This window comes from Caretta caretta, chromosome 5, assembly GCF_965140235.1.
Source record: "Caretta caretta isolate rCarCar2 chromosome 5, rCarCar1.hap1, whole genome shotgun sequence".
NCBI classification, from domain to species: domain Eukaryota; kingdom Metazoa; phylum Chordata; order Testudines; family Cheloniidae; genus Caretta; species Caretta caretta.
Window position 1 is genome coordinate 61,054,472 of NC_134210.1, and position 26,387 is coordinate 61,080,858.

At 38.6% G+C, this 26,387-nt stretch overlaps 1 protein-coding gene across 16 annotated transcripts in view; it reads right to left on the reverse strand.

Moving 5' to 3' along the window:
• Positions 1-26,387, reverse strand: part of KIAA0825 (KIAA0825 ortholog) — a 413,723-nt gene that overhangs the window by 296,244 nt on the left and 91,092 nt on the right. For 13 of the 16 annotated variants that reach the window (XM_048849271.2, XM_048849272.2, XM_075128575.1 and 10 more), the window contains 2 exons: positions 7,306-7,474; positions 4,078-4,753 (listed from right to left, as the gene is read on the reverse strand). In XM_048849271.2, the coding sequence (XP_048705228.2) occupies positions 4,078-4,753; positions 7,306-7,474 (845 nt within the window). Of the gene's footprint in view, positions 1-4,072; positions 4,754-7,305; positions 7,475-8,444; positions 8,535-9,257; positions 9,370-26,387 lie in introns of those variants that run through there. The other 3 variants (XM_048849280.2, XM_075128573.1, XM_075128576.1) reach the window with 3 other exon arrangements.

Below are 26,387 nucleotides of genomic sequence, written 5' to 3' on the forward strand. Positions count from 1 at the left end.
CATAGAGTGCTTCCGCTGACGTGCACGGGCTGAAATTGTGGAAAAGCAGCATCACTTGCCCCACAACCTCAGCCGTGCAGAACACAATGCCATCCACAGCCTCAGAAACAACTCTAACATCATAATCAAAAAGGCTGACAAAGGAGGTGCTGCTGTCATCATGAATAGGCCGGAATATGAACAAGAGGCTACTCGGCAGCTCTCCAACACCACTTTCTACAAGCCATTACCCTCTGATCCCACTGAGGGTTACCAAAAGAAACTACAGAATTTACTCAAGAAACTCCCTGAAAAAGCACAAGATCAAATCCTCACAGACACACCCCTGGAACCCCGACCTGGGATATTCTATCTACTACCCAAGATCCATAAACCTGGAAATCCTGGGCGCCCCATCATCTCAGGTATTGGCACCCTGACAGCAGGATTGTCTGGCTATGTAGACTCCCTCCTCAGGCCCTACGCTTCCAGCGCTCCCAGCTATCTTCAAGACACCACTGACTTCCTAAGGAAACTACAGTCCATTGGTGATCTTCCTGAAAATACCATCCTGGCCACTATGGACGTAGAAGCCCTCTACACCAACATTCCACACAAAGATGGACTACAAGCCATCAGGAACACTATCCCCGACAATGTCACAGCAAACCTGGTGGCTGAACTTTGTGACTTTGTCCTCACCCATAACTATTTCACATTTGGAGACAATGTATACCTTCAGATCAGCGGCACTGCTATGAGTACCCGCATGGCCCCACAGTATGCCAACATTTTTATGGCTGACTTAGAACAACGCTTCCTCAGCTCTCGTCCCCTAATACCCCTACTCTACTTGCACTATATTGATGACATCTTCATCATCTGGACCCATGGAAAAGAAGCCCTTGAGGAATTCCACCAGGATTTCAACAATTTCCATCCCACCATCAACCTCAGCATGGACCAGTCCACACAACAGATCCACTTCCTGGACACTATGGTGCTAATAAGCGATGGTCACATAAACACCACCCTATACTGGAAACCTACTGACCGCTATTCCTACCTACATGCCTCCAGCTTTCACCCAGACCACACCACACGGTCCATTGTCTACAGCCAAGCTCTACAATACAACCGCATTTGCTCCAACCCCTCAGACAGAGACAAACAACTACAAGATCTCTATCAAGCATTCTTACAACTACAATACCCACCTGCTGAAGTGAAGAAACAGATTGACAGAGCCAGAAGAGTACCCAGAAGTCACCTACTACAAGACAGGCCCAACAAAGAAAGTAACAGAATGCCACTAGCCGTCACCTACAGCACCCAACTAAAACCTCTCCAACGCATTATCAAGGATCTACAACCTATCCTGAAGGACGATCCCTCACTCTCACAGACCTTGGAAGACAGGCCAGTCCTGCTTACAACAGCCCCCCAACCTTTAGCAACTACTCACCAGCAACTAAACACCACACAACAAAAACACCAACCCAGGAACCAAACCCTGCTACAAACCCCGGTGCCAACTCTGTCCACATAACTATTCAAAGGACACAATCATAGGACCTAACCACATCAGCCACATCATCAAGGGCTCGTTCACCTGCACATCTACCAATGTGATATATGCCATCATGTGCCAGCAATGCCCGTCTGCCATGTACATTGGCCAAACGGGACAGTGTCTACGCAAAAGAATAAATGGACACAAATCTGACATCAGGAATCATAACATTCAAAAACCAGTAGGAGAACACTTCATTATCTCTGGTCACTCAATAACATACCTAAAAGTGGCAACTCTTCAATAAAAAAACTTCAAAAACAGACTCCAATGTGAAGCTGCAGAGCTGGAATTAATTTGCAAACTGGATACCAACAGATAAGGTCTGAACAGAGACTGGGAGTGGTTGGGTCATTACAAAACCTAAACTCAATTTTCCCAATACTAATTTCTCCCTACTGTTACTCGCACCTTCTCATCAACTGTCTGTAATGGGCCACTCTTACCACTTCAAAAGTTATTTTTCCTCCCTTGGTATCCTGCTGTTAATTGATTTATCTTGTTAGACTGACCTCACACTTGGTAAAGCAACCCCTGTCCTTTCATGTATTTATACCTGCTTTTGTATTTTCACTCCATGCATCTGGTGAAGTGGGTTCTAACCCATGAAAGTTTATGCCCAAATAAATTTGTTAGTCTCTAAGGTGCCACAAGGACTCCTCATTATTTTTATAATATCTAAGGGAACCTTTCACAGCAAACAAAATGAATTTAAAATAGAGCAAATAAAAAATGTAAGCAGAACAGAAAGGATATTACCTCTATTCACTACAGCATGCATTTTTACAGATTAATGCAATTTGGGCTATTTTAATCTCGCTCTGCCTCAGTTTCCTCAAATACAAAAAGGTGTTTGAGATCTATGGATTAAAAACTGAGTTACACAAGTGCTAGGTATATATATTCACTGTCTACAAAATGCTGCAGAGCTAGGGTCATCATAGTTGTTCTTATCGTGTAACCCAGAGGTTCTCAAACTGGGGGTCGGGACCCCTCAGGGGGTCGCAAGGTTCTTACATGGGGAGTCGCAAGCTGTCAGCCTATCCCCCAAACCCTGCTTTGCCTCCAGCATTTATAATAGTGTTAATATATAAAAACTTTTTTTAATTTATAAGGGGGAAGGGAGTCGCACTCAGAGGCTTGCTGTGTGAAAAGGGTCACCAGTACAAAAGTTTGAGAACCACTGGTATACCTCTTTGAATCTCTGCACTGGCTTACCTTCTGCTAAGTGCTCCAAATTCAAACTTCCTGTCACCGCTTTCAGAGCTCTATATTACTTTGCCCCTTTTACTGTTTCCCATTGCCCCTCCACTCCAGGAGTAATGTCAGTTTATCACATGACTGTCTGCATGCTTTCTTCCGTACTGCTCCTACTCCATGTTCAAGCCTTCCTTTGTTCACCCACAAAGCCCCTATCTTCTCCATATTTCTCCTCTCTTGAAGAGGCTCTTCTGTCTTTCTACCAATGGAGTTTCTATTTGATTTATACTGACATGAAGATTGATTAAAAAAAATAAATGAACATAACCTTATTTTGTTGAGACCTGGTAACCCACCACTTGGAACATAGTACTTTGTGTTAAATCTCTTCCCCCAAGCTCCATCTGTTTGTTTATGTCTATCGTAAGACTGTGAGCTCCCCATTCATTCTTGTCTCTCTAGAAAATACTTTGCCTACCGTGGATGTTATTATAAACAAATACATAATAATTACTACATACAATACCACTCTAAAACAGTGCATGGCATGCCTGTACACAACTCCACTACCAAGTACATAATAAGAGTTTTCATTTTATATAATTGAATTTTTTAAACCTTCAGTTCTCCCTTTGAGAATAAGGTTATCAGATTCACCAATAGCTAAACAAGCATATAAAGTATCTAATGTTAACAGTGGGATCCTCTTTACTGTTGTACGTTTCTTTTAAAAACATGAAACCAGTTATCAGTACAGTAATTTATATCAATTTAAAAAGCATTGGAAATGTATTTTAAAAAAACAAATAAGATGTTTTTAGAGACAGTCTGCATACTAAACCTTTCAGACCAGTTATGTGGGATTTAGTGTCAACTATTTTATATTTAAATGCATTGAGACTGTGTTGCTGCAGTCTAATTTTTAAATTTTCAATTTCAGTCCATTCAAAGTAACTCCGGGTAATAGAGACAGGTTTTTTCCCTGTCCAGAGTCAATAATTTGTAATCCCATGCCTACTAACACAATCAATGGAAGTTTTAATTTTAGTTTTTTTAATATTCCAACAGAACAATATTACTCAATGGCAATATATTGCAGTTTTGTATATATGTCTATAAAAATGTTCTATTTTAAAATTTTGGGGTCACACTTCTGATATCTTTAATAATTCAGCTACATGAATACTGTTAAAAGCATCAAACTAGAATTGGTAATTTCATGCCTCTCTGTCTTCATGGGAAATAATCAACCAAAAGAGAGAAAACTGTAGCATAAACAAGATATATAAAAGTTTAACTAAAATGAACATAAAAATGCCACTAACCCAAAGCATGAACTGTTCCTCTATTCTTCTTTGAAATCTTGCTTGTCTTAATTATATGTAGAGCATTTTCTTTGAACTGCAGTTCACAAAGTCTTTCAAGAAGAATTGTTATTTCTTCTGTGACGGTACCCAGATAAGTTTCATTAATAAATGTCAGTGTTGAGGAAGGATCTATAGTACCACTTAGTATATACAAATCCTCTTTTATCATTGTGCATAGTGTAGGTATTGAACTTTGGTAACCATGAACCACCTTATCAAAGTTTGTTTCACCACAGCTAGATAGAACACAGTTCTGCAGAAGCTCAGAAACTAATTTATTCTGCAAGTTTTGGTACTTGGTTAGAACTTCTGATTCTGGATATAGAAACAAAAGTTGTTGTATGCATTGAGCTTTAAATTGCATTTGCTGTTTTAAAGTATCAGTATTTGTTTCATGAGGTCCCTGAAGTCTATTTACTAAAAAACGTCGAAGGTGTAATCTCACATCATCCCAAACAGACTTGATATTCATAGATGAATCATCCTCAATGGCATGAAGAGAAGCTCTGGATGTTATCTCAAAAGATGTCTCACTTGGAGTACATGGAAATGCGACCCCACACTGACTGGAAAGATCCAGAAGAAAGCGTAGTATCATTTCTTCTTGATTTTGTTCATTCCTCAGCAAGCTTTGCTAATAATGGTAAATTATATAGTATTTAGAGATGTCGCATGAATAACTCTATTTACAAAATTAACTTTGTGTTAAAAGATGCACATTATTTTTAAGTGCAAACTACAAAATGATAATATCTTAGCATTTAACTTGATTTCTCCAAATCCCCTCATGTTAGCCCAGGCACAGACTATAAATTCTCTTATAAATAAAGAGAAATGGGAAAAAAAGCAGTTTTTCTGATGTCACTTTTTTTATAAAATGGGTGTCTGGTGACTTTGTTCAGTTAAAGATTCCCTAAGCAATGACAACCATAAATAACTGAAACACACACAGGAAAACTTTCAGAAACTCAAACTCAATTTCATCAATACAATAAGGTATTGTCTGGGCTGGCATACAAGGATTTGGAGTAACCAAACCAACAGGTAAGAACATGCATCAGCATTCCCTCTATGCCTTTCCAGATAGTATTCATTCTAAAAACATAGGATAGATACCTAGAAAAACAAAGACTTATGAATCATACTACATAGGAACCACCTACCATTGGCAGAGACTGTAATATAAAATCTGTCATGACATGATCATGTAAAAACATCCATCGTGTTGCTGGTAAAAAATTTTTCGTTGAAATATTTTTTCATGATAAAATGACTGCACCGAAAATGTTGACAGAAATTTTCAAAGAAAAAAGTTCTGTTGTCTTTTTTAACTAGTAAACAAATGTTTTTCACTTAAAATTTTCATTTTTGAGTTAATATTTGGTAAAAATATTCAGCTCTCAGTTTTTGAAAACCAAATAGAAATTTGTAGGTTTTTGTTTCAGATTTTCACTGGAAAAAACCCAGGATATTTAAAATATATATATTTAAAATTTCCTGTGAAAAATAACTCGCATTTTTCTATCAGCTCTACCTCGCAGTTCTAAAGGGAAAGCACCAACTCTCATAGCTATCAGTTAAGCCTTGGCAGAAGATGGAGCCTTTTTACTCTGGTTAGCATACCCATCCTGGAAGGCAAATGAGAATCAAGTCAAAATAATTAATTTGAGACTTGGCTGGGGGGGGGGGGGGAATGATAGCTATTGCTCATGACAAACTTGGTAGGAATTCATAAAATAGAAACCTTGTGCTTTCCCTGTTCTTCTGGCTCAGCACTAACCATCATAAAGGCAGTTCTAAGGATAAATAAATCTTCCCAATACCATCTTGAAGGACTCAAAGAGAGGATCTGATAAGGGATTTAGCATCAGCATTGAGATCCTACAGGACAAGGTGGGGGGCATCATGTACTTGTCCTGGTTAGATGAGAACTGATACATTAACAGGTGCCAGGCTGAAATTACATTTCAGCTATATCAGTAAGGGAGAAAGAAAGGAAGCAAGTATGGAGCTGACAAAGTAATAGGACTGCATGTATTGTTTTACTTCAACTGAAAAGGCCTCTAATGACCAGTAGGATCAAAGTTCTGGTCTCATAGCTATTTATGATACAATGGGACATATTGCAACCAGAGGGCTCTGTTCTCCCAGAATAAGCTCTTCTAATTGCACGTAGCCAGACCTTGGTTTGTCCAACTTTCTCTAGAGTAAAGCTGGTTGAGAATATTTCAGCGAACCATTATTTTTTGTCAGAAAATGCTGATTTGTCAAAACCAAAAGTTTTTGTGAAAAAGGTCAGTTTTGATGAATTTCCCATTTTGAAAACATAGTTTTGAAGTTGTTAAAAGTTCTGTTTTGACATTTTCTAAATGAAAAAAAAATCAATTCTGGGGGTCAAAATGACATTTTGCTTCAAAGGTAAGTTAATTTATAGTAAAAAAACCTAAAAGGAAGGTCAATATCAAAACAAGACATTTTGATTGACCTGATCAAATTTATTTGAGGGATTTTCAGTTCAAAGACATTTCTGAGATGTTGATGGGACTGGCTGGGACATTACTCATATTGAATCTATTTCCCCAGCTTAAGTATCCTTACACCTTCTTGTCAACTGTCTAAATGGGCCATCTTGATTATCACTACAAACTTTCCCCCCCCCCTCCTGCTGATAATAGCTCATCTTAATTAATTAGCCTCTTACAGTTGGTATGGCTACTTCTACCTTTTCATGTTCTCTGTATGTGTGTAAGGTATATATCTATCTTCTTACTATATATTCCATTCTATGCATCCGATGAAGTGGGCTGTAGCCCACAAAAGTTTATGCTCAAATAAATTTGTTAGTCTCTAAGGTGCCACAAGTACTCCTGTTCTTTTTGCGGATACAGCCTAACACGGCTGCTATTCTGAGACTTGAATCTGAGTCTCTCACATCCCAAACAAGTACCCTAACCACTGGGCTATAGTCTCTCTGGTTATTATTTATACCAAAAAAAGAGAGATACTCATTTATACCAAAATGAGAAAGAAAGATACCAACTCTTTTATTCTAATTCTGTTCCATATTCACTCTTGTGAAACTATAAAAGTAAAAAAAGAATACATTAATAGCAGAAAAATAAAAAAAATGTATAAGTATTTTTTCCCAAATATATATAAACTGTAGAAGTTTTTTTTTTTTTTTACCAGGGTTTTAAGAAATTCAATCAACTCTCCATGAGGTGTAGAAGAAGGTTTGAGGGAACTGAAACTGCAGTTATTCAACCAGTGAAGGCAGTTAGTTGTGTTTTGTAACAGCTCATCAGTACAAGTCTCATTTACTTCTGATTGTAGCTCTTTAAGGCATTGTTCCACACTAAAAACAAAATAAAAAAAACAAGCATTCAAACTTTTTTCCATTATTTAAAGATGAACTTTTTTATATAGCATATCTTTTCAAGAAAGGAAAATACTTTAAATGTATATAACATTATAACATATGTGATACAATGCTTCAGAATATCAAGTCTGAATCTCCAGGACTAACATTTCTAAATGGAGTGGGACTAGATCTATAGTACATTTTCTTAGGACCAGAGTCCACCAGCCTTATTCAAATTAAGTAGTACTTTGATCCTCACATATTCCCATATTTTTCAGTAAGACTACTTGCAAAGTAAGGCTTTACTCAACATAAGACCGACTGGATTTGGCCCTTATGATTAGGTGGATAAAGAAAGTAAGCAGAATGAACGACTGCATTCACAGCTAAATGTGACATTCTGCTTCTGCAGCAATCAGCAGTTGTTTTATAACATATCATATACTATAGCAGTTACTTACAGATGACACCTCACCGAAAAACTTGAAAATAATTTTAGAGACATTTCTGCTGGTAAAGCAAATATTTTCTTTCCCTTTTCCTCACTAGAATATTTGAATGAAAAATAAAATATTTGTTTCTTAGGAGTTGATCTACTACTGTTCCTTACTCTTACCTAAAATCATAACTTTGTTTGTGACATCACAAGTGCTTGGTATGAAAATCATCAGGGTTTCAGGTTGGGAGAAACTAGAATAATCTTCTACTCCTTAGAAACAAAGATTCTGTTTCCATGAAAATGTCTCCAGAACCAGAAAAAGGAGGAAAAGGAAGAAAAATGTCCCTTAGAGATAGCCCCATTTCTATATCATTTCCTAAATCAAATATTTTTCAATGTTTCCCTTGAGCATCTAATACTCTTAAATAAGAAAATATTAAATATCAGTTAGATTTTGGTCTTACAAAAATCAGAACCAGCAGTGGCGTGGATCAATGGTGGTTTAAAAAAAATGGGAAAACTAACCTTGTGGGTGTTCCAGACCGCACAGTGGCCATATTTCCCAAATGAGAAGTGGGTACACCCATGTTTACCCTGGACTACTTTACTGGTTTGGATCCAAAATCTGTTTTATCAAAATCAGGGATGATTTTGATTATATACATGTTTTCAGTTTGGATTATCTTTTTTCTGATTCGGTTTATTTATTGCAAGTGAAAAGTTCATGGTACCACACACACATATGCCTTAACAGCTATGTTACTGGTCCCTATTCCACTTCTGTATTGAGTACCTATGGTTATGGGGCATTTAACAGGGGTTAGAGCAGCAAAGTGCATATGCAAGCAGATGGAGAGTTCAATCCCACATATCTGAAAACTCTTTTTTGTAAGATTTATTAATATTTAAAGTTAGTCATCAGCTGCTAATGGTTTTTGGAGAGACAGCAAAAACCAGAGTATGTGCATGTTCTCCCACATATGCAGGTGTGTATCAGGAGGTGCCCCCAAGTGTGAGAGGCAATTCAGAGGTAAGTGGGGACAAAGTCAGTAGTCATTAGGTAGCCAATTTAAGGGAAAAAAAGGTTTCTAAATATTGTAACCAGAAATAAGGTGCATTCATAACAGGACTATGAAGTTGCACTGACAGCAATTATCATTAAACTATTGTGTTAATAAACATATATTACACACAAAACCTGGCCATCCAAATGCAACCACTACAATTATATTCCTAACTCTTCAATCTAACCATCTAACCCCCATTTTGTACACTTTCATTCCACTTCAAGACCCTACACACATATCCCTAGCCTATGCTACTGACTTTATCTCTTACCTCCATTCTCCAAGGGCTTTCTCACTCTTTCAATGATTTCAAGGTTCGTGGTTTGTCCATTTTCTACTCCAACATCCAAATTTGGAAAAGTGTTATAGTGTAAGAGAAAAAGAATGAATCTCTGTAATATTTCAAAACTTCCGCAACTTAAAAAAGTTACTGTGATTTGGCAGCTCTGTAACTTTTTAAAAGTTGAGGAATTTTTTTAAATGTTGCAGAGTTTCATATTTTCCTTTTGCCACTTGGTAACCAAAAGTTCAGCAAGTTTTAAAAAGCTAGAGAGCAGGAAAAGAAAAGAAAGGGAAAAAGGAAAAAAACAAACATAAAATCTAGGTATCATTTACTTTATTGCAGCAGTTTTCAACTTTTTTTCATTTGTGGACCCCTAAAAAATTTTGAATGGTGCAGACCCCTTTGGAAATCTTAGAGATAGTCTGCAGACCCCAGGGCTCCGCAGACCACAGTTGAAAACCACTGTTCTATGTTAACGACAACCCTCTGTGGATGGCTTGTGACATTACACTGCTTATTCATCATAGTAATATTGTTATGGCATAATTATGATGCATTTTGTACAAGATGGGTCATGTAAGGTGTCATTTGAAAAATTATTATTTTCTGGATATGACTATCCTATTTATATGCATATACCAATTTTGTATCTGAAGTTATGAATATTGATTATGGATCTGTATTTCAAATAGGCTTACTCTGGAAAACACCCACAGACAGCCTTTCAGGTACAACAATGAAGAAGCCAAACAGTGTTAATGGCTCATCAACAAAGACAATGGGCTGTGGAATAGCTTACCCTTCCTGTGGATGTTTCGGCCAGCCTGTAAGTAATAGCTGCTATGACTCTGCAAGGGCATGTGACTAGACCAGGTCTCTGGACTCCATTCTGGGTGCCTGTGTTTCTCCACAAACTAAGGCAGGGAGTGACATCATTTGTTGTTCTTCACTCCCCCACAACTCAACACTTGAGAGAAGCTCCAAAAGAAAGGGGAGGGGAGGTGATAGGGGAAAAGGGAATCCCAAGCTGCAAAACAAGTGCAGCTTGTGCCTTGAGAATCTGCAAGCCTACTTGTATCATCAGGCAGGGTGAGAAATTGTTAATTCAAATCCTATCCTTCTAGTATGTTAAACTTAGTTAATAAACTTGTTTTATATTTTAACCTAAACCAGTGTGCCTTTAAGTGAAGTGTCTGGGGAAAATCTCAGCTTAATTACCACAAGTGTGCATATTCCTCTACACATTGAGGGACAGGCGAACCGAGTAATAAATTCATACTGGTCAGGGTTTTGACCAGGGTAGGACAGTATAGCTTTGGGGTCCTAGGCTTTGAAGCTGGGGGTAATCTTGGCTGTAGCCTTTCTATTGTTGGTTCATGCAGTGGCTGGTCAAAGCCTGCATATAACCACAGCTGGCTGTGTCCCTGCCTGTGTAAATGCTGGTGGAAGTGTAAGACCAGGAGCAGTCTAGAGATTATCACAGCAGCACAGTGTGAGGGGAAACCCAGGCTGGTCAGTCAGAGGACTCAGTGGCACCCCAGTTCCAGGTGGCACCCCTGGGGGAAACCGGTCACACCTCTGCTACATGGTCTGCAGACCCACAAGGGTCTGTGGACAACAGGTTGAAAACCACTACTGTACTACATTGAGTAACAAAAATGGAAAAAATCAAAAATGTATATAATCAGTTTTCAAAAACCAAAGTGACACAGCTTTTTTGCTTAATTTAAATGATTGATTTCTTTTTGTTGAAAACAATCTATGAAAAATGTAATTTTCCATGTGTCATAAATATAAAGGGAAGGGTAAACCCCTTTGAAATCCCTCCTGGCCAGGGGAAAGCTCCTCTCACCTGTAAAGGGTTAAGAAGCTAAAGGTAACTTCGCTGGCACCTGACCAAAATGACCAATGAGGAGACAAGATACTTTCAAAAGCTGGGAGGAGGGAGAGAAACAAAGGGTCTGTGTGTCTGTCTATATGCTGTTTTCTGCCTGGGATAGACCAGGAATGGAGTCTTAGAACTTTTAGTAAGTAATCTAGCTAGGCATGTGTTAGATTATGATTTATTTAAATGGCTGAGAAAAGAATTGTGCTAAATAGAATAACTAATTCTGTCTGTGTATCTTTTTTGTAACTTAAGGTTTTGCCTAGAGGGGTTCTCTATGTTTTTGAATCTAATTACCCTGTAAGATATCTACCATCCTGATTTTACAGGGGGGATTTCTTTATTTCTATTTACTTCTATTTTTATTAAAAGTCTTCTTGTAAGAAAACTGAATGCTTTTTCATTGTTCTCAGATCCAAGGGTTTGGGTCTGTGGTCACCTATGCAAATTGGTGAGGCTTTTTATCCAACATTTCCCAGGAAAGGGGGGGTGCAAGTGTTGGGAGGATTGTTCATTGTTCTTAAGATCCAAGGGTCTGGGTCTGTAGTCACCTAGGCAAATTGGTGAGGCCTTTTACCAAACCTTGTCCAGGAAGTGGGGTGCAAGGTTTTGGGAAGTATTTTGGGGGGAAAGACGCGTCCAAACAGCTCTTCCCCAGTAACCAGTATTAGTTTGGTGGTGGTAGCGGCCAATCCAAGGACAACGGGTGGAATATTTTGTACCTTGGGGAAGTTTTGACCTAAGCTGGTAAAGATAAGCTTAGGAGGTTTTTCATGCAGGTCCCCACATCTGTACCCTAGAGTTCAGAGTGGGGGAGGAACCTTGACACCATGAAAGCAAGCAAAAACTTAGTCAAAAATTTTCAGTTTGCTCTAAAAAGACAGCTATTAAGTGGCAAAAAACTTCAGACAGTACTAACTCAGGCTGAGTTAGTAGTGAACCAGAAATCAGACATGAAAGGTCATTGCTATAACCCACCCAGTGATCATATATTTATCTTTAAATTTTGGTTGCAATAACCTCTTAAAAGCATTACTTTTCTAATGTACTTTTTCATCTTACATTTAGCAAACATTTAAAATTTACCTTTTTCATTTATTGTGCATCATAACCAACCTTCCTTTATCTCATTTATTGCCTTATTCTGATCAGCAACAGTGATCTCACCAATATCATCTCATAGCTCTGGGAACTGGGTTTGTTAATGCGTATATATTTTTTCATTGGATTTTGTGGTGGGAAGGGAAATTATAAATGAACTGGTAAAAACAATGATGGATAAATAGTAACTAATAATTTGTTGTTGTTGTTTTCCTTTACAAAAATAATAGCAATTTATTTCCTCAAAAAGATTTCTGGAATCCAAATGATGCATACTATCAATATATCTTCAACAGTGGGTTAAATTTGGAGCCTATTCTATTTGTCCCTTTAAAATAATTGAAAATAAATAATTATAGCAGGCTGAATAAAAAAGAAGCCCACTGCAAACTTGGAGTGTGAAAGATATTCATAACTGCATTAACTCTTAAGATCCCTTCAAAATTTGAAGGGAAGATCAAAAATAAAAATATGTTCATATGTTTCTGAAATAACCACTAGTAGGTCACTTAAAAGTCACATAATTTCAAATGTGTCCTTTTACAACAGTTTACTCTTACATACTTTATCAGTAGAAGCTTTGTATTAAGGACTGTGAGAAAGTGTATTGTAATATATTTAAAAATATATGAAGTGAACAGTTCAGAAAGCATCTACTCTATTATATGAAGATGCCAAATTTTATAACTGCATCATCCTCAGAAACCAAACTCACTGACAACAACCAATTCAAAATTATATGAAAACTTCTTTTAAATTAATCATGTGTGGGTGGTCTATAAAACACACTATATAAAAAGGTTAAGTAAAGATCTTTTCAAGACAACTCTAAGTCTGAGCAAGTTTAAAATTAAGTGCACTGAAACAAATATCTCCTGAGTATCAAAGGGCCTTTTCATGAGTGCAAAGGACTTCCATGAAAAATAATACCTCTCTGACTGTGGCCCACTCAATTTCCTGATGGGATAACTCCATCCATGAATACCAGTTCTGAACACAATAAAAGATAGGCATGTATCTTTTTATCTTGTGTAAACTGTTCTCACGACTGTGAAATCCAATGCCCTGTTCATACACCTTAGCTCCCGGGACACTATATTTTATTTATGAGCCTGTGGTGTCTCATTCAATGAAACCTAACAGATTACAGCATTGTGAATTGTAAAGACTCAGGTGTCGTTAGTCTACCTAAATCAGTTTCAATTAGCTTAAATCAGCTTTTATACTAATCTCTGACATCTGAATCAGGGCACTAACCAATGATCTACAAACCATTAATAGGCTAAAGCCTTTACAGGACCAGATATTTTAGCAATTTGTCCTAACACTGATAAAGGGATTAGGCAGACAAATTTCAATGGACCTCCCTGTAGGTACAAATAATGATCGTTCTATTCACTTTATTTGATCTTTTTATCCCAATAAACTATCAATTTTTTGTCTAAAACTGTACTTTTTGCATTGGATAAAACCTTTTTCATATTCTTTAGTTCATATCATATGGTAGTGAAGCAGAATCTCAGTATTACTTTCCCTCCTGTTCTTTACAAGGTTTTGTAAGACACTTTATACTATTAGTATTTGTTCAATTCCAGTTTTCTATTCCACTGTATGAATTACATCAGTCAATAACATATTTAAGAATCAGGCCACTGAATAAACAACTTAAAATATTCAATGTGCATTTTCAGAGCATAGAAAGAAATAAACTTAAATATGTAATGCTTCTTTCAAAGGGCCTGTAGCTGTGCCTGTCCTGTCACTGGGCAGCCAATGGACACAGCTGGCCCACCACAGAACCCCACTGCTTGGCTGAGGCAGTCAGGTGGCTTGCTCTTAATCCCAGCAGCTGCAGAATATCAGTGGCTGCTCACTGTACATGCCTGTGGATTCTCTGTCTTCCTTTAGTTGCTTCATTCCAAATCCTTCTCCAGCCCAGACCTTCCTCTGTACTCGCCCTTGCTCCAGCCTAGACCCAGCCCTGTTCCTGCCTTCCCTGTTCCAAGTAATACAGTTCTAACCCTCTGCTCTAATTTCTGGCTCTGACATTTGGACTCTGATTATGGTTCTAACCCTCAATCCAGTTCTGATTCCCTATTGACTCTGGCATTTGGCTTTTGACCCTCAGCTCTGATCACTGGCTCTGACTCTGCCTAGACCCTGGGCTCTAGCACTTGGAGGCTAACCCTTGTTTCGCCCATTAAGCCTGACTCCTGTTCTGACCACTAGACAAGACGGCCTGCAACTCAGTCTCCTGACATCTCACTTCAGTCTAGAAGAAAAATATCTTTCTGATTTCCAGTGTCTTAATAAGGGGGTATAGGTCTCAATTTGGTAAAGATATAAAATCTTTAAACAAAACCTGTATTTAACCATGATGCAAAAATCTCATTTAATAAGTTAATAGTTGTATATTTAAAAATAAGTCATATAATATGAATTTTAAAAGGAAACTTTATATTAATCATTTAATTGTTTTTCCACTAAGAACAAAATTATAACTGTAATTAACTGATTAATGTAGAATGTTTTAGTGGAGTGTATTAATTACACTACATAAAAATGAAATGATACCTTACACACACCTACGCCCCAGTCCTTCAAAGACTTTGGCACACATTTAACTCTATGAGCAGTCCTGTGATTCTATTAGTTGTTCCACTGATAGGTGTCTAAGGGCTGGATCCTGTAAACCTTTAATCAGGCGAGTAGTCCTCGCTCCTGTGGGTAATCTCACTGCCACCAGGACAAGACTAAGGATTATTCACAATCTGAAAGGTCACAAGTGTGGGCCTTTATGTTATGATTAGGGCCCTACCAAATTCATGGCCATGAAAAACACATCACGGACCCTGAAATCTGGTCTCCCCGCAGTGAATTCTTGTCTTGTGTGTGCTTTTACTCTATACTACACAGACTTTTCGCCAAATGCTGGGAATGGGCAACAGGGGATGGACCACTTGATGAGTAACTGTTCTGTTCATTCCCTCTAGGACACCTGGCATTGGCCACAGTCGGAAGACAGGATACTGGGCTAGATGGACCTTTGGTCTCACCCAGTATGGGCGTTCTTAAGTTCTTATAACTTCATGGGGAAGACAAACGTTTCTCAAATTGGGGGTCCTGATCCAAAATGGAGTTGCAGGGGGGTTGCATGGTTATTTTTGGGGGGGGGTTGTGGTATTGCCACCATTACTTCTGCACTGCCTTCAGAGCTGGGTGGCCAGAGAGCAGTGGCTGCTGACCAAGGGCTCAGCTCTGAAGGCAGCAGCGCAGAAGTAAGGGTGGCAATACCATACCATGCTATCCTTACTTCTGCGCTACTTCTGGCAGGGGCTCTGCCTTCAGAATGGGGCTCCTGGCCAGCAGCCAATATTCTCTGGCCATCCAGCTCTGAAGGCAGCACCACCGCCAGCAGCAGCGGTACCGGAACCACTCTTACAATAACCTTGCGACACCTCCCCCATAACTCCCTTTTGGGTCAGGACCCTACAATTACAACACCATGAAATTTCAGATTTAAATATCTGAAATTATTAAATTTATTATTTTTAAAATCCAATGATCATGACACTGACCAAAATGGACCGTGAATTTGGTAGAGCCCTAGTTATGATTCTATTACTGCTGATGAAACAAAACAGAAACACGCAACAAACCCTGAGAGTAAAACTTTCAAATGCACCTAAATGATTTAGGCCCCTAAATCCCATTACCTTTTAACAGGATTTAGGTACCTAAGTCACTTAGATGCTGTTGAAAACGTTACCCCAAGCCTGTTCAAGCGCAAATAGAAAACAATAGCTGAATTACCAAATAATTAAAGAATGGACTGGAATATGAATCTAAAGAGAAATTAAAACTTTTCTTTAGCAAAGTAATCTGAAATTTCAACTGACAAGAACGCTTTTATAGTGAAAAAATGAAATGTATTTGAAAATCATATTTCTTACGTTTCTTATTCTGAAACTAGTGCTAGCATCATAGAAGATTGGGGTTGGAAGAGACTTCAGGAGGTCATCTAGTCCAACCCCCTGCTCAAAGCAGGACTAATCCCAACTGAATCATCCTAGCCAGGGCTTTGTCAAGCCGGGCCTTAAAACCCTCTAAGGATGGAGACTCCACCACCTCCCTATGTAACCCATTCTGGTGCTTCACCACCCTCCTAGTGAAATCGTTTTTCCTAATATCCAACCTCCACTGCAATTTGAGACTATTACTGTTCACTCATATCAGTTTCTCATCCACTGTAATCCCCAGGTCCTTTTCTGCAGAACTGCCTCTCAGCAAGTCAGTCCCCAGCCTGTAGCAGCGTATGGGATTCTTCCATCCTAACTGCAGGACTCTTCACTTATCCTTGTTGAACCTCAACTGTTTTCTTTTGGCACAATCCTCTAATTTGTCTAGGTCACTCTGGAACCTCTCTCTACCCTCCAGTGTATCTACCTGGAGTCCCCACCTTAGTATCATCCGCAAACTTGCTGAGGGTGCAATCCATCCCATCATTCAGCTCATTAATGAAACGTTGAACAAAACTGGCCCCAAGGCCAAACGCTGGGGCACTCTGCTTGATACCAGCTGCCAACTAGACATTGAGCTGTTGATCACTACCTGCTGAGCCCGATGATCTAGCCAGCTTTCTATCCACCTTATAGTCCATTCATCCAATCCATAACTTTTTTAACTTGCTGGCAAGAATACTGTGGGAGACCATATCAAAAGCTTTGCTAAAGTCAAGATATATCATGTCCTCTGCTTTCCCCATATCCACAGAGCCAGTTATCTCATCATAGAAGGCAATCAGGTTGGTCAGGCATAACATGCTGCTGGTGAATCCATGTTGACTTTCCTGATCACATTCCTCTCCTCCAAGTGCTTCAAAATAGATTCCTTGAGGACCTGCTCCATGATTTTTCCAGGGACTGAGGTAAAGCTTACCGGTCTGTAGTTCCCCAGATTCTCCTGCTTCTCTTTTTTAAAAATGGGCACTATATTTGCCTTTCAAAGATAATGGCCAATGTGATTGCAGAGCCGTCAGCCAACTCGCTCAGCACCCTGGGATGCACTGCATCTGGCTCCATGGCCTTGTGCATGCCCAGCTTTTCCAAATAGTCCTTAACCTATTCTATCACCACTTAGGGCTGCTCACCTCCTCCCCATACTATGCTGCCCAGTGCAGCAGTCTGGGAGCTGACCTTGTCTGTGAAGACTGAGGCAAAAAAAGCATTGAGTACTTCAGCTTTATTCACATCATCTGTCACTAGGTAGCCTCCCCCAATAGGTAAGGGTCCCACGCTTTCCCTGACCACCTTCTTGTTGCTAACATACCTGTAGAAACCCTTCTTGTTACCCTTCACATCCCTTGCTACCTGCAACTCCATCATCTTGACATTTCTGACCATGCAGAATGGAGGATAGAGAGTAACTTAATGGCAAAAAGAGAATGCAAGAATTGAACATCTTTATGGCTAGCAACTTTGCCACCATCGTTTTCTGGTCAAGGAGTTCTAGCACCTGCAGGTGTGCCTTCATCTGAAAACTCAGTCTGGAACTTCCTAAGTCACTCAGTTAAATCAACACATTCACTGGGATAACTTAACCTTATTGAAAGATAATTTTTAAAGTGAATGTGTCACTTCTTGACAGGAGTGGAGACTTATGTCCTGTTTAGCTGCAAAATCAGTAACATGAAGGAACTGGCGAGGCAAGCTTCGCCATACTGATATGCAGGCCCTCTCAGATGTCCAGGCTACCTCCAGCTTTTGAGATCCCTAGCCATAATCAAAATAAAAAACGATGACACATGAAAACAAAATAGGCACCAAAAAAAGAGTGAGACATAAATAAAAAAAATTAAAAGTAACAAATGCTTTTCTAGCCTTTTTCTGTGCAAATCAATCCACTAATTATTGAGAAAAATCTAGCTTTCATTCAATGTCACAGCTGATATTAAACTTGGCGAGCCCATTCAAACGCTCTTGTCCCATAGTTGAATGAGGATAGTTCTTTACCTGCTTCAACACGTTGACAGTGCGTTCACCTGAAGCCGTTGATGCAGGCAAGCTGACAAAAATACACAATGCAATTGAGATATTAGGAAACACCCCAGAGAGTCCAAGTTTGAGTATTTCTTGAAGCAATTCCTTTGGCTTGCAATCCAATTTAAAGTTCATGGAATATATTCATTTGAAGAAGAGGACCTCATCACTGAGATCTTTTGAGATTTTTGTTGTACTGTTGCTGCAGTTGTTCAGCTGCAGAAAGTAGATCTGCATTACTCAGTCTGTTGAACTACCAAGGAAACCCCAAAAGGGTACAAATTATCCGCAGTGACTCAAATTGACATGTAAGATTTGATTGAATCGAGTAAATGATGACAAGGAAGACACTGACACTATAATGCTGCTCGGCATCAGATTCAGTAGGTAAGTTGCGATTGGTGGAAAACTCAGATGAAATGCTAATATTCTGTGCTACTAATTTGGACACAGTCAGGATCGCATCCCATTGTTCATGAATCTGTTGAATGTCACTGATAAGACTTTCAGTGTTATCCCTCTCAACATCAAGTGTAGCTGCTTCAATTGCCAGATTAGTTTGGTAGATCATTGTAAATAGCTTCATCCACAAAGATGGCATCAGAATGCATTCAAATTTGGACATATTCTTCTGAATAGACTGAAGTTCAGTTCAAGCCTGTGCAGTGAGTTTGAGAGATTCAAGCTCATTTAAAGCCATTTGAATTTAAATCACTGAAATCAAATGCTTCAATGAAATCAAGTGCAACTGGTTGAACACCATCAATCCGTGCAGACCATCTGGTTTTGGACATCCCATGCAGTGAAACAGGAAGATATTGCTTCAGAATTTCCCATCTTTGTGGACCGCTACTGAAGAGATTGTACATTTGCTGAACAGTTCCAAAGTAAGTAATTGCCTCCTTGCATGATTCAGCACAGTCAACACTTACAGGGTTTAGTGTGTGGTTTCCACAGCTGGAGAAAATACAGTTTGAATTATGCTCCGGCAGAACTGCTTGTACACCTTTGTACTTCCAAGCCATATTAGATCCACTGTCATAGGCTTGACCAATGCAGACTTGAAAATCTAACTTAAAACCTTCTAGAATTGCTAGTACTCAAGCAGTAATTTCTTTTCCAGTGTTTCTCGTGAAATTATCAAACAAAATAAACCTTTCTTCAATTGAAAATTTTGAGCTCTCTACAATCTTACCAGATCGAATAACCATAGTAGTCTGTTCCTTGTGAGAACAATCTGGAGTGGCATCAATGATGACTGAAAAATACTTGGCATTTTGAATCTCATCAAGAATTTCTGTTTGTATGAATGACCCACATATCTCAAACTCGTTTTGTGTGCGTGTGGAGAGATAATGGACTTGCATACACTTTTGACACTCTTGCAATTCTCAAACACGTTTAACATGCTCTGATAAAAGTGGGTCATATTTGCTGAGGAGCTCAACTATGCCTAGAAAGTTTCCATTTGCATGATCACCAGTACATTGACTGGAACAAAAGAAAGCCAATCTCCTCTCAGAAAGAAAAAGGATGACATTCAGGATGCGCTCAAGAAGTTTTTTCCAGTTATTAGTTTCTGTAGAGAGTTCAGTCAAGAGTAAATTCTGAACTGAACTTTCAGCTGATGCTGCCCTACTGGCTGATTTCCATGCAACATAGTTTTTCTTTGTGTGATGCTGAACTCTCATGTGATGGTATTCGGTCTTTCAACTTCCTCCAACCTCTGTTGATGCTCCATCCTGATTGACCAGAGAGAACTGATGCATTTGCAGCACTTTTGTTCGAAATGAAGCAGGGTCCACAGTACAGAGATTCCAGAGGAACAGCCGTGTTAGTCTGTATTCGCAAAAAGAAAAGGAGTACTTGTGGCACCTTAGAGACTAATCAATTTATTTGAGCATGAGCTTTCGTGAGCTACAGCTCACTTCATCAGATGTTTCCACGGTATACATCTGATGAAGTGAGCTGTAGCTCACGAAAGCTCATGCTCAAATAAATTGGTTAGTCTCTAAGGTGCCACAAGTACTCCTTTTCTTAGTACAGAGATTGTTTTTCCATACTCCAGCATAACCAGTCTCTTGTGCAGGTCTCACCATTTGGAAGTGTTTTTGTCAGCAGATGAGTAGGGAAAGCGTGATTATCAGCATCTCGTGGAATGTTACTTGGAATTTCAAAACAACTAATTTGAAGAAAAGGCTGCATTTGGGCAGCATTGCTCTTGTCAATAATTCTAATGTCAGCCACAGTCAAACCTGTAGTACTCATGAATTGCTCTTTCTGTGTTAAGATCTACATCTTCCTGTTGAGTTTCTTGATCATACACAGGATCTTCTGCTGCATCTGTTACTGTTGGCACATCTCCTTCTTGACTACTGTCCTTATGTTCAGATATTGGCATTGAAATATCACCTGTTGCAGTTGCAGAGTTTTCATTATCTGTAGCATTGTTTGTTGGGTAAGGTGTGTTTTCCAGTGGTTTGAGAAATGAAGTTATTGGCTTTGAGCTCTTAGCTGCTGCTTCACTCAGTTGTTTTTGCCATCTCTTGCTTGCACCACTTTCAAATCTCCTCTTCACAGTTATCTAGTTGGTCAATATGTAGCCTATCCACACTTGTAATATTCTGTTGTAAATAAGTAGCTTATCTACACTTGAAATCTTCTACTGTAAATGTACACAAATGCTGAATGGTACACGAATGCTTAAAAGACTTAAAACAAAGACATACTAATCAAGAACATAAAATGAAACAGTCAGACAGGTTATTATCCTGATCACTGAATCAAAACTCAAACACGCAAGGTATAATACAACAGGCTGAGCTGAAGACAAAGGGATGACATATATATATATACAGTAAACACAGACAAGGATACAGACAGAGGGAAAATGTCCAAAAATTTCAAACGTGTGTCCTCACGAAACTCACTGCACAAGATGGTCCTCACAAATTTTCACCTTGAATCTGGGTCTATAGACTACGAAAGCCTATGATGATGATGGCCAAGCTACCAAGCTAGGGCTCAACCAACCAATCAGTCACCTCTTTTAGCTACCACACGAAGATAATAATGATTAATTCTCACACATAAATAATTCCTTAGTCAACTAGTCGTAAAACTATAAAGACACTAAAATGTAACAATTCTCTACCTTTCAACACGCACTTCATCTAGCACCAGCCACGAGTTTGTTTATATAATCAGCTGACCTGAGAGGACTTGTTCATCATGGTCTAATCTTGCGACATCAAAACAGATATATTTTTATTAATACTTCTGAACATTTTTAACTCTTTAAATATGACAAAACTTGTATCAGTTAACAAAAAAAATTATGTCTTTTATCAAATCAGATCTCTAATTTGCTTAAATTTGCAGCTCTAAGATGAGAGTGTGTACATTTTGGTCTGATAGGGATGTGCATAAAAACAAGTTGTGAAACTTATCAAATACCAAAAAATTAACAAGTGTTAATTGGCCAATTGGCCCTGCTGATAGTCTCATCCTGATCTGGAGAAATCACTCTTAAAAGTAAGAATGGTTCAGTTTCTCTATCCCATGCCCTATTTGCTTTGACTACCAAATAATAATTTTAAGGCTGGATTTTGTGATGTGGATGCCTGACCACTACACTCTGAACTCATTTTACAGCCATAATACAGCAGTGAGATTTCTATTTTTAGTGCACTAGCTAGACGAGAGCTAGTATAGGTATGTCTCCTCCAGCTGGCAATCACACCCCAGCTCCAAGTGTATACATACCCTAAAGGTGCCACAAGTGCCTAAGATCCTTTAGACCATTCAAATTTGAATCTAAGGATCTTACATTTGTATTATTTGATCTGAATCTAAGGATCTTACATTTGTATTATTTGATATTTGTAGTAACCATGAAAGGATGCTAGAATTTTTAGAAAAACAATTAAGTAGATAATGTTTCTACAATGTTTTGAAGACAAAAAGCATTATGTGCGCTTATTATTATTAATTATTTTAGTGCATTATGTGTTAAAAAACCTACCTGTTAAGAAAGAAACTCAGCAGGATTTGTTAATGGAAAACTCATCCGATCATTTGTAATGGATCAGAAGACTTGCTCTTCATGGTGGTGGGAAAATATTTAACAATAATTATTGCAATGGCTTTCCTTACAAAAACTTTTTTTTAGGAACTGCAAAGGGTCTGGGAGAGGAGTGCAGCCAGTAAGTTCCTGTTCATCTTACAACAGATGAACATGCAGCCAAAATTAAGAACATGTGCCATGATTACAGGCAACTATAGAGGAGGATGTTGATGCTTCAGTACTATCGTGTGTATCTTCTTATTATATGTTCCATTCTATGCAACCGATGAAGTGGCCTGTAGCCCACAAAAGCTTATGCTCTAATAAATTTGTTAGTCTCTAAGTTGCCAAAAGTAGTCCCATTCTTTTTTTAATAAGCACCAGGTTATCCATAATGATAAATCATTTATTTCCTAGGAGATACAATTAATTCAACTTATGGATAAGATATAAGTGAAAAATCATGGAGATTCATAAACTTATGACCTTTAACTGGGCCTGATGCAGAAAAATTTGTATAGGATATGATTTTTCCCATTATCTTTTTTATTAAAATAGTGTGTGCCCTCACTGGTTTTGATAACTTGCTGTTATTCTTGCTGTGTAACTTGTTTTACACTTTCCAAGGAACTGACAGATTAGATTAATATAGCTTCACATTTGTAATGCTTATTCTGTTCAGTTCTAGGCCACGTCTACACTACCCACCAGATCGGCGGGTAGTGATCGATCTATCGGGGATCGATTTATCGCATCTAGTGTAGATGCGATAAATCGATCCCTGATCGCTCTGCTGTCGACTCTGGAACTCCACCAGGGTGAGAGGCGGACGCGGAGTTGACGGGGAAGCGGCGGTCGTCGATCCCACGCCACGAAGACGCGAAGTAAGTGATTCTAAGTTGATCTAAGATTCATCGACTTCAGCTATGCTATTCTCGTAGCTGAATTTGCGTATCTTAGATCGATCCCCAGCCCCCCAGTGTAGACCAGGCCCTAGTCTATTTAATTAACAGCTTACTCTGTGGAGAATGATTGATATGTTTTCTTTTGCTCCCCGCTCCCTATAAAAGCAAAACACCTTTTCCTTTGGAATATTATGGACATTTAACAGTGATGACCTCCCCTCAGAGGAAAGGTCTGAGATTTATTATCTGTATATTGGAAAGTATAGCTTCCATTAATACTGAGTTTGGAGTTATATTAACTCAACAGATCTGCAAACATCAGGTACTTATTTTATTGTTCTATAATCTTACTGGTATTTTTATTTATCCAAATTTTATTCAAAAGAAAAGCCACAATAAAAAAGTAAAAAAAAAATTGGATGTCTTGATTTTATTTCTAAAACTAGGAATTCTTCCAAATTTGAATTTGAAAGTGTTACTCTTGTTATAAAAAACTGGCAGCTTCAGCACAGCCACTATTCCAGAATTTTTTTTTTTTTTTGAGCATCATCAGTAAACTTCTAACTTTAGAAGCAAAGCAGAAGCAGGGTCTTTGAATTAAAGACTTTGCAACCCAGTCCACATCTCCACCTCAACCACTTATAGAATACATCCCTAGATATCATCAATTCTAAACCAGGCCTGCTTATTTGAGTGTTCAGATTAGTTACCTCTATTTTTTAACAATGATAACTCAGATTTAAGACCCGAAAGGACCTCTATGATCCTTATCTGATCTCCTACATAATACAGGACAGAGAATTTCACCAAGTAATTCCTTTTTCAAGGCAACAACTTCTGGATGAACTACAGCACATATTTTAGAAAGGCAATCTTGATTTAAAGTGACTGAGAATCCATCACATCAGAATCCCTAGGCAAACTGTTCCAATTATTAATTGCCCGCACTGCTAAAAGCATGAACCTCATTTCCAGTTTGAATTGGTCTAACTTCACCTTTCAGTCACTGGATCTTGATGTGCCTTTGTTAAACTAAATTCCTAAATGGAGAGAAGATTCATGAAAGCAGAGGATATTCTAAAGACCATGATCAAGCTACCTCATTGTGAGGCTTTCGGGGTCAGACCAATAAGGGGTTGTACCTGCAACTCTGGGTGCCTTAAATGCTATAGCAGCAACTCCAGCAGTCAGTATACAAGCATGCAAGTCACCCTCTGACTTCCACCACCCAGTTACTTTTTTCAGGGTGACCCTTCCCAGCTCTGAATTTCCTCCAAACCTCTGTAGTTTACATTCCTCTTGCAGAACACTTTCAAAAGTTAAGTTCACTGCCCCTTTTAAAAAAACAGTATCCCGTAGCTTACTATCTTGACACTCATTTTAAATCAACACACTAAACTGGTTTAGGTAAAAGTAAAATAAGTTTATTAAACTAAAAGTCATAGGTTTAAGTGATACCAAATGCAAGGTATAAAGAAAGGATTCTCACCAAGTCTCTTTTCCAGCATGGCTGACCAGACACTTTGGCCAGGACCCTTCACAGATCTCAAAGTGCTCAGTTCCTTTTTCTCCTCAGATGAAGGATGCCAAAATGGCTTTTTTTTCTCTCTTTATATCTTCCCAAAGTTCATTGGCCTCGCTTTGAGAGACAAGGCGGCTTCCTGGGTGTACAGTCCCCTATTCCCAACTGAGATTAAGTGGCTGTCTTGCCTCACTTACTCTCTTAATGGCTTTGTTTATCTTGTATGTATATGTACTTTTCTTTTCTTTAGTCACACCTTGCTTAATTTACATAGGAGACATTCCTTTGGCTGGAACAGGTGTGGCATAGGGATTGCCTGCCAAATACATTTTAAAAACGTATTTCCAGCACATACCTGTAAAGTCCTTTGTGAATTTATTGTACACACATCACATAATATTAATGATCAGTGAGTTATTAGTTTACCAGTGATATATTACTTGCCATCTTTTAGATATATAGCATGTCAAGAGTGCATCAACTAGCACTGGGGTGCTCTTAGGGTCACACATGTATCATTCTCTTTGCTAAACTAAATGGATTGACTCAGCTTCTTAAATATCCCACTGTGCAGCAGAGTTTCCAAACCTTATACTAATCTTGTGGCATTTTTCTGGAACTATCCAATTTTTCAACATCCCTTTTAAAGTATGCATGCTAGAACCGCACACAGTATTCCAATGATAGTCTTATCACTAACTTGTTTAGAATGTAGCTCCTACATGCTCTCCTTCATTCTTACGGTAACTAAAAAGTAGGAGGAAAATCTTATGCTCCAAATAAAGGATTAGATTCTCAGAGGATTGGTAGAAAATGGAGTCTTTCCCTTTGAAATTACTGATCTGGATATAACCCAGGTGAATAATGGCTAAAAATCATTGCTAGATGTTACAGAGAGAGACAAAGTGGGTGAATCTGTTCTACCTTGCATTTTGCTGTGAGACTGGGAGTACCCTTCGTAGACCTGAAGAAGACCTCTGTGTAGGCTCAAAAGCTTGTTTCTGTCACCAAAAGAAGTTGAACCAATAAAAAATATTATCTCCTCCATTTTGCCTCTCTAATATCCTGGGACTGACCTGGCTATTTGCTAGTCGTTGACTGTTTGGCCACTGTGAATGAGTTGGTGGTCTTACGCAAGTTCATAAGAAATCAGTGCCCACATCCCAAAGAACGTCTTTCTTTGCAGACGGAATAAAGACTGAATGGGAATAAAACTCTACTATCCTTTCAGCTCAGTGATGATCCTTGCTTATGAACTACAAGCACATTAATGAAGGCTGGCAGGTAAGGGATACTCCTATTTTTTGTTAAATAGAGGATGTTAGTACTATCATTCTAGTATCTTTCAAAAGCACGAACATCACAAAAAGTATACTACAGGAATAAATGCTGACAGTACAGTAAATGACCACCTATATAACAGAAAATCTATGCACTATTTTTAGAGATGAATTCTCTCTTCAGACCAAGTTACCAATTTCAAAATATTACTGCCTTTCCCACTCATTCAGTGCATCAGGACTAGAGGATGTGCCTTTGACTTGACCAAGAAGAAAAGTACCTCCATTTAGCTTGGTAACATCTTCTAATAGAATCCTTCT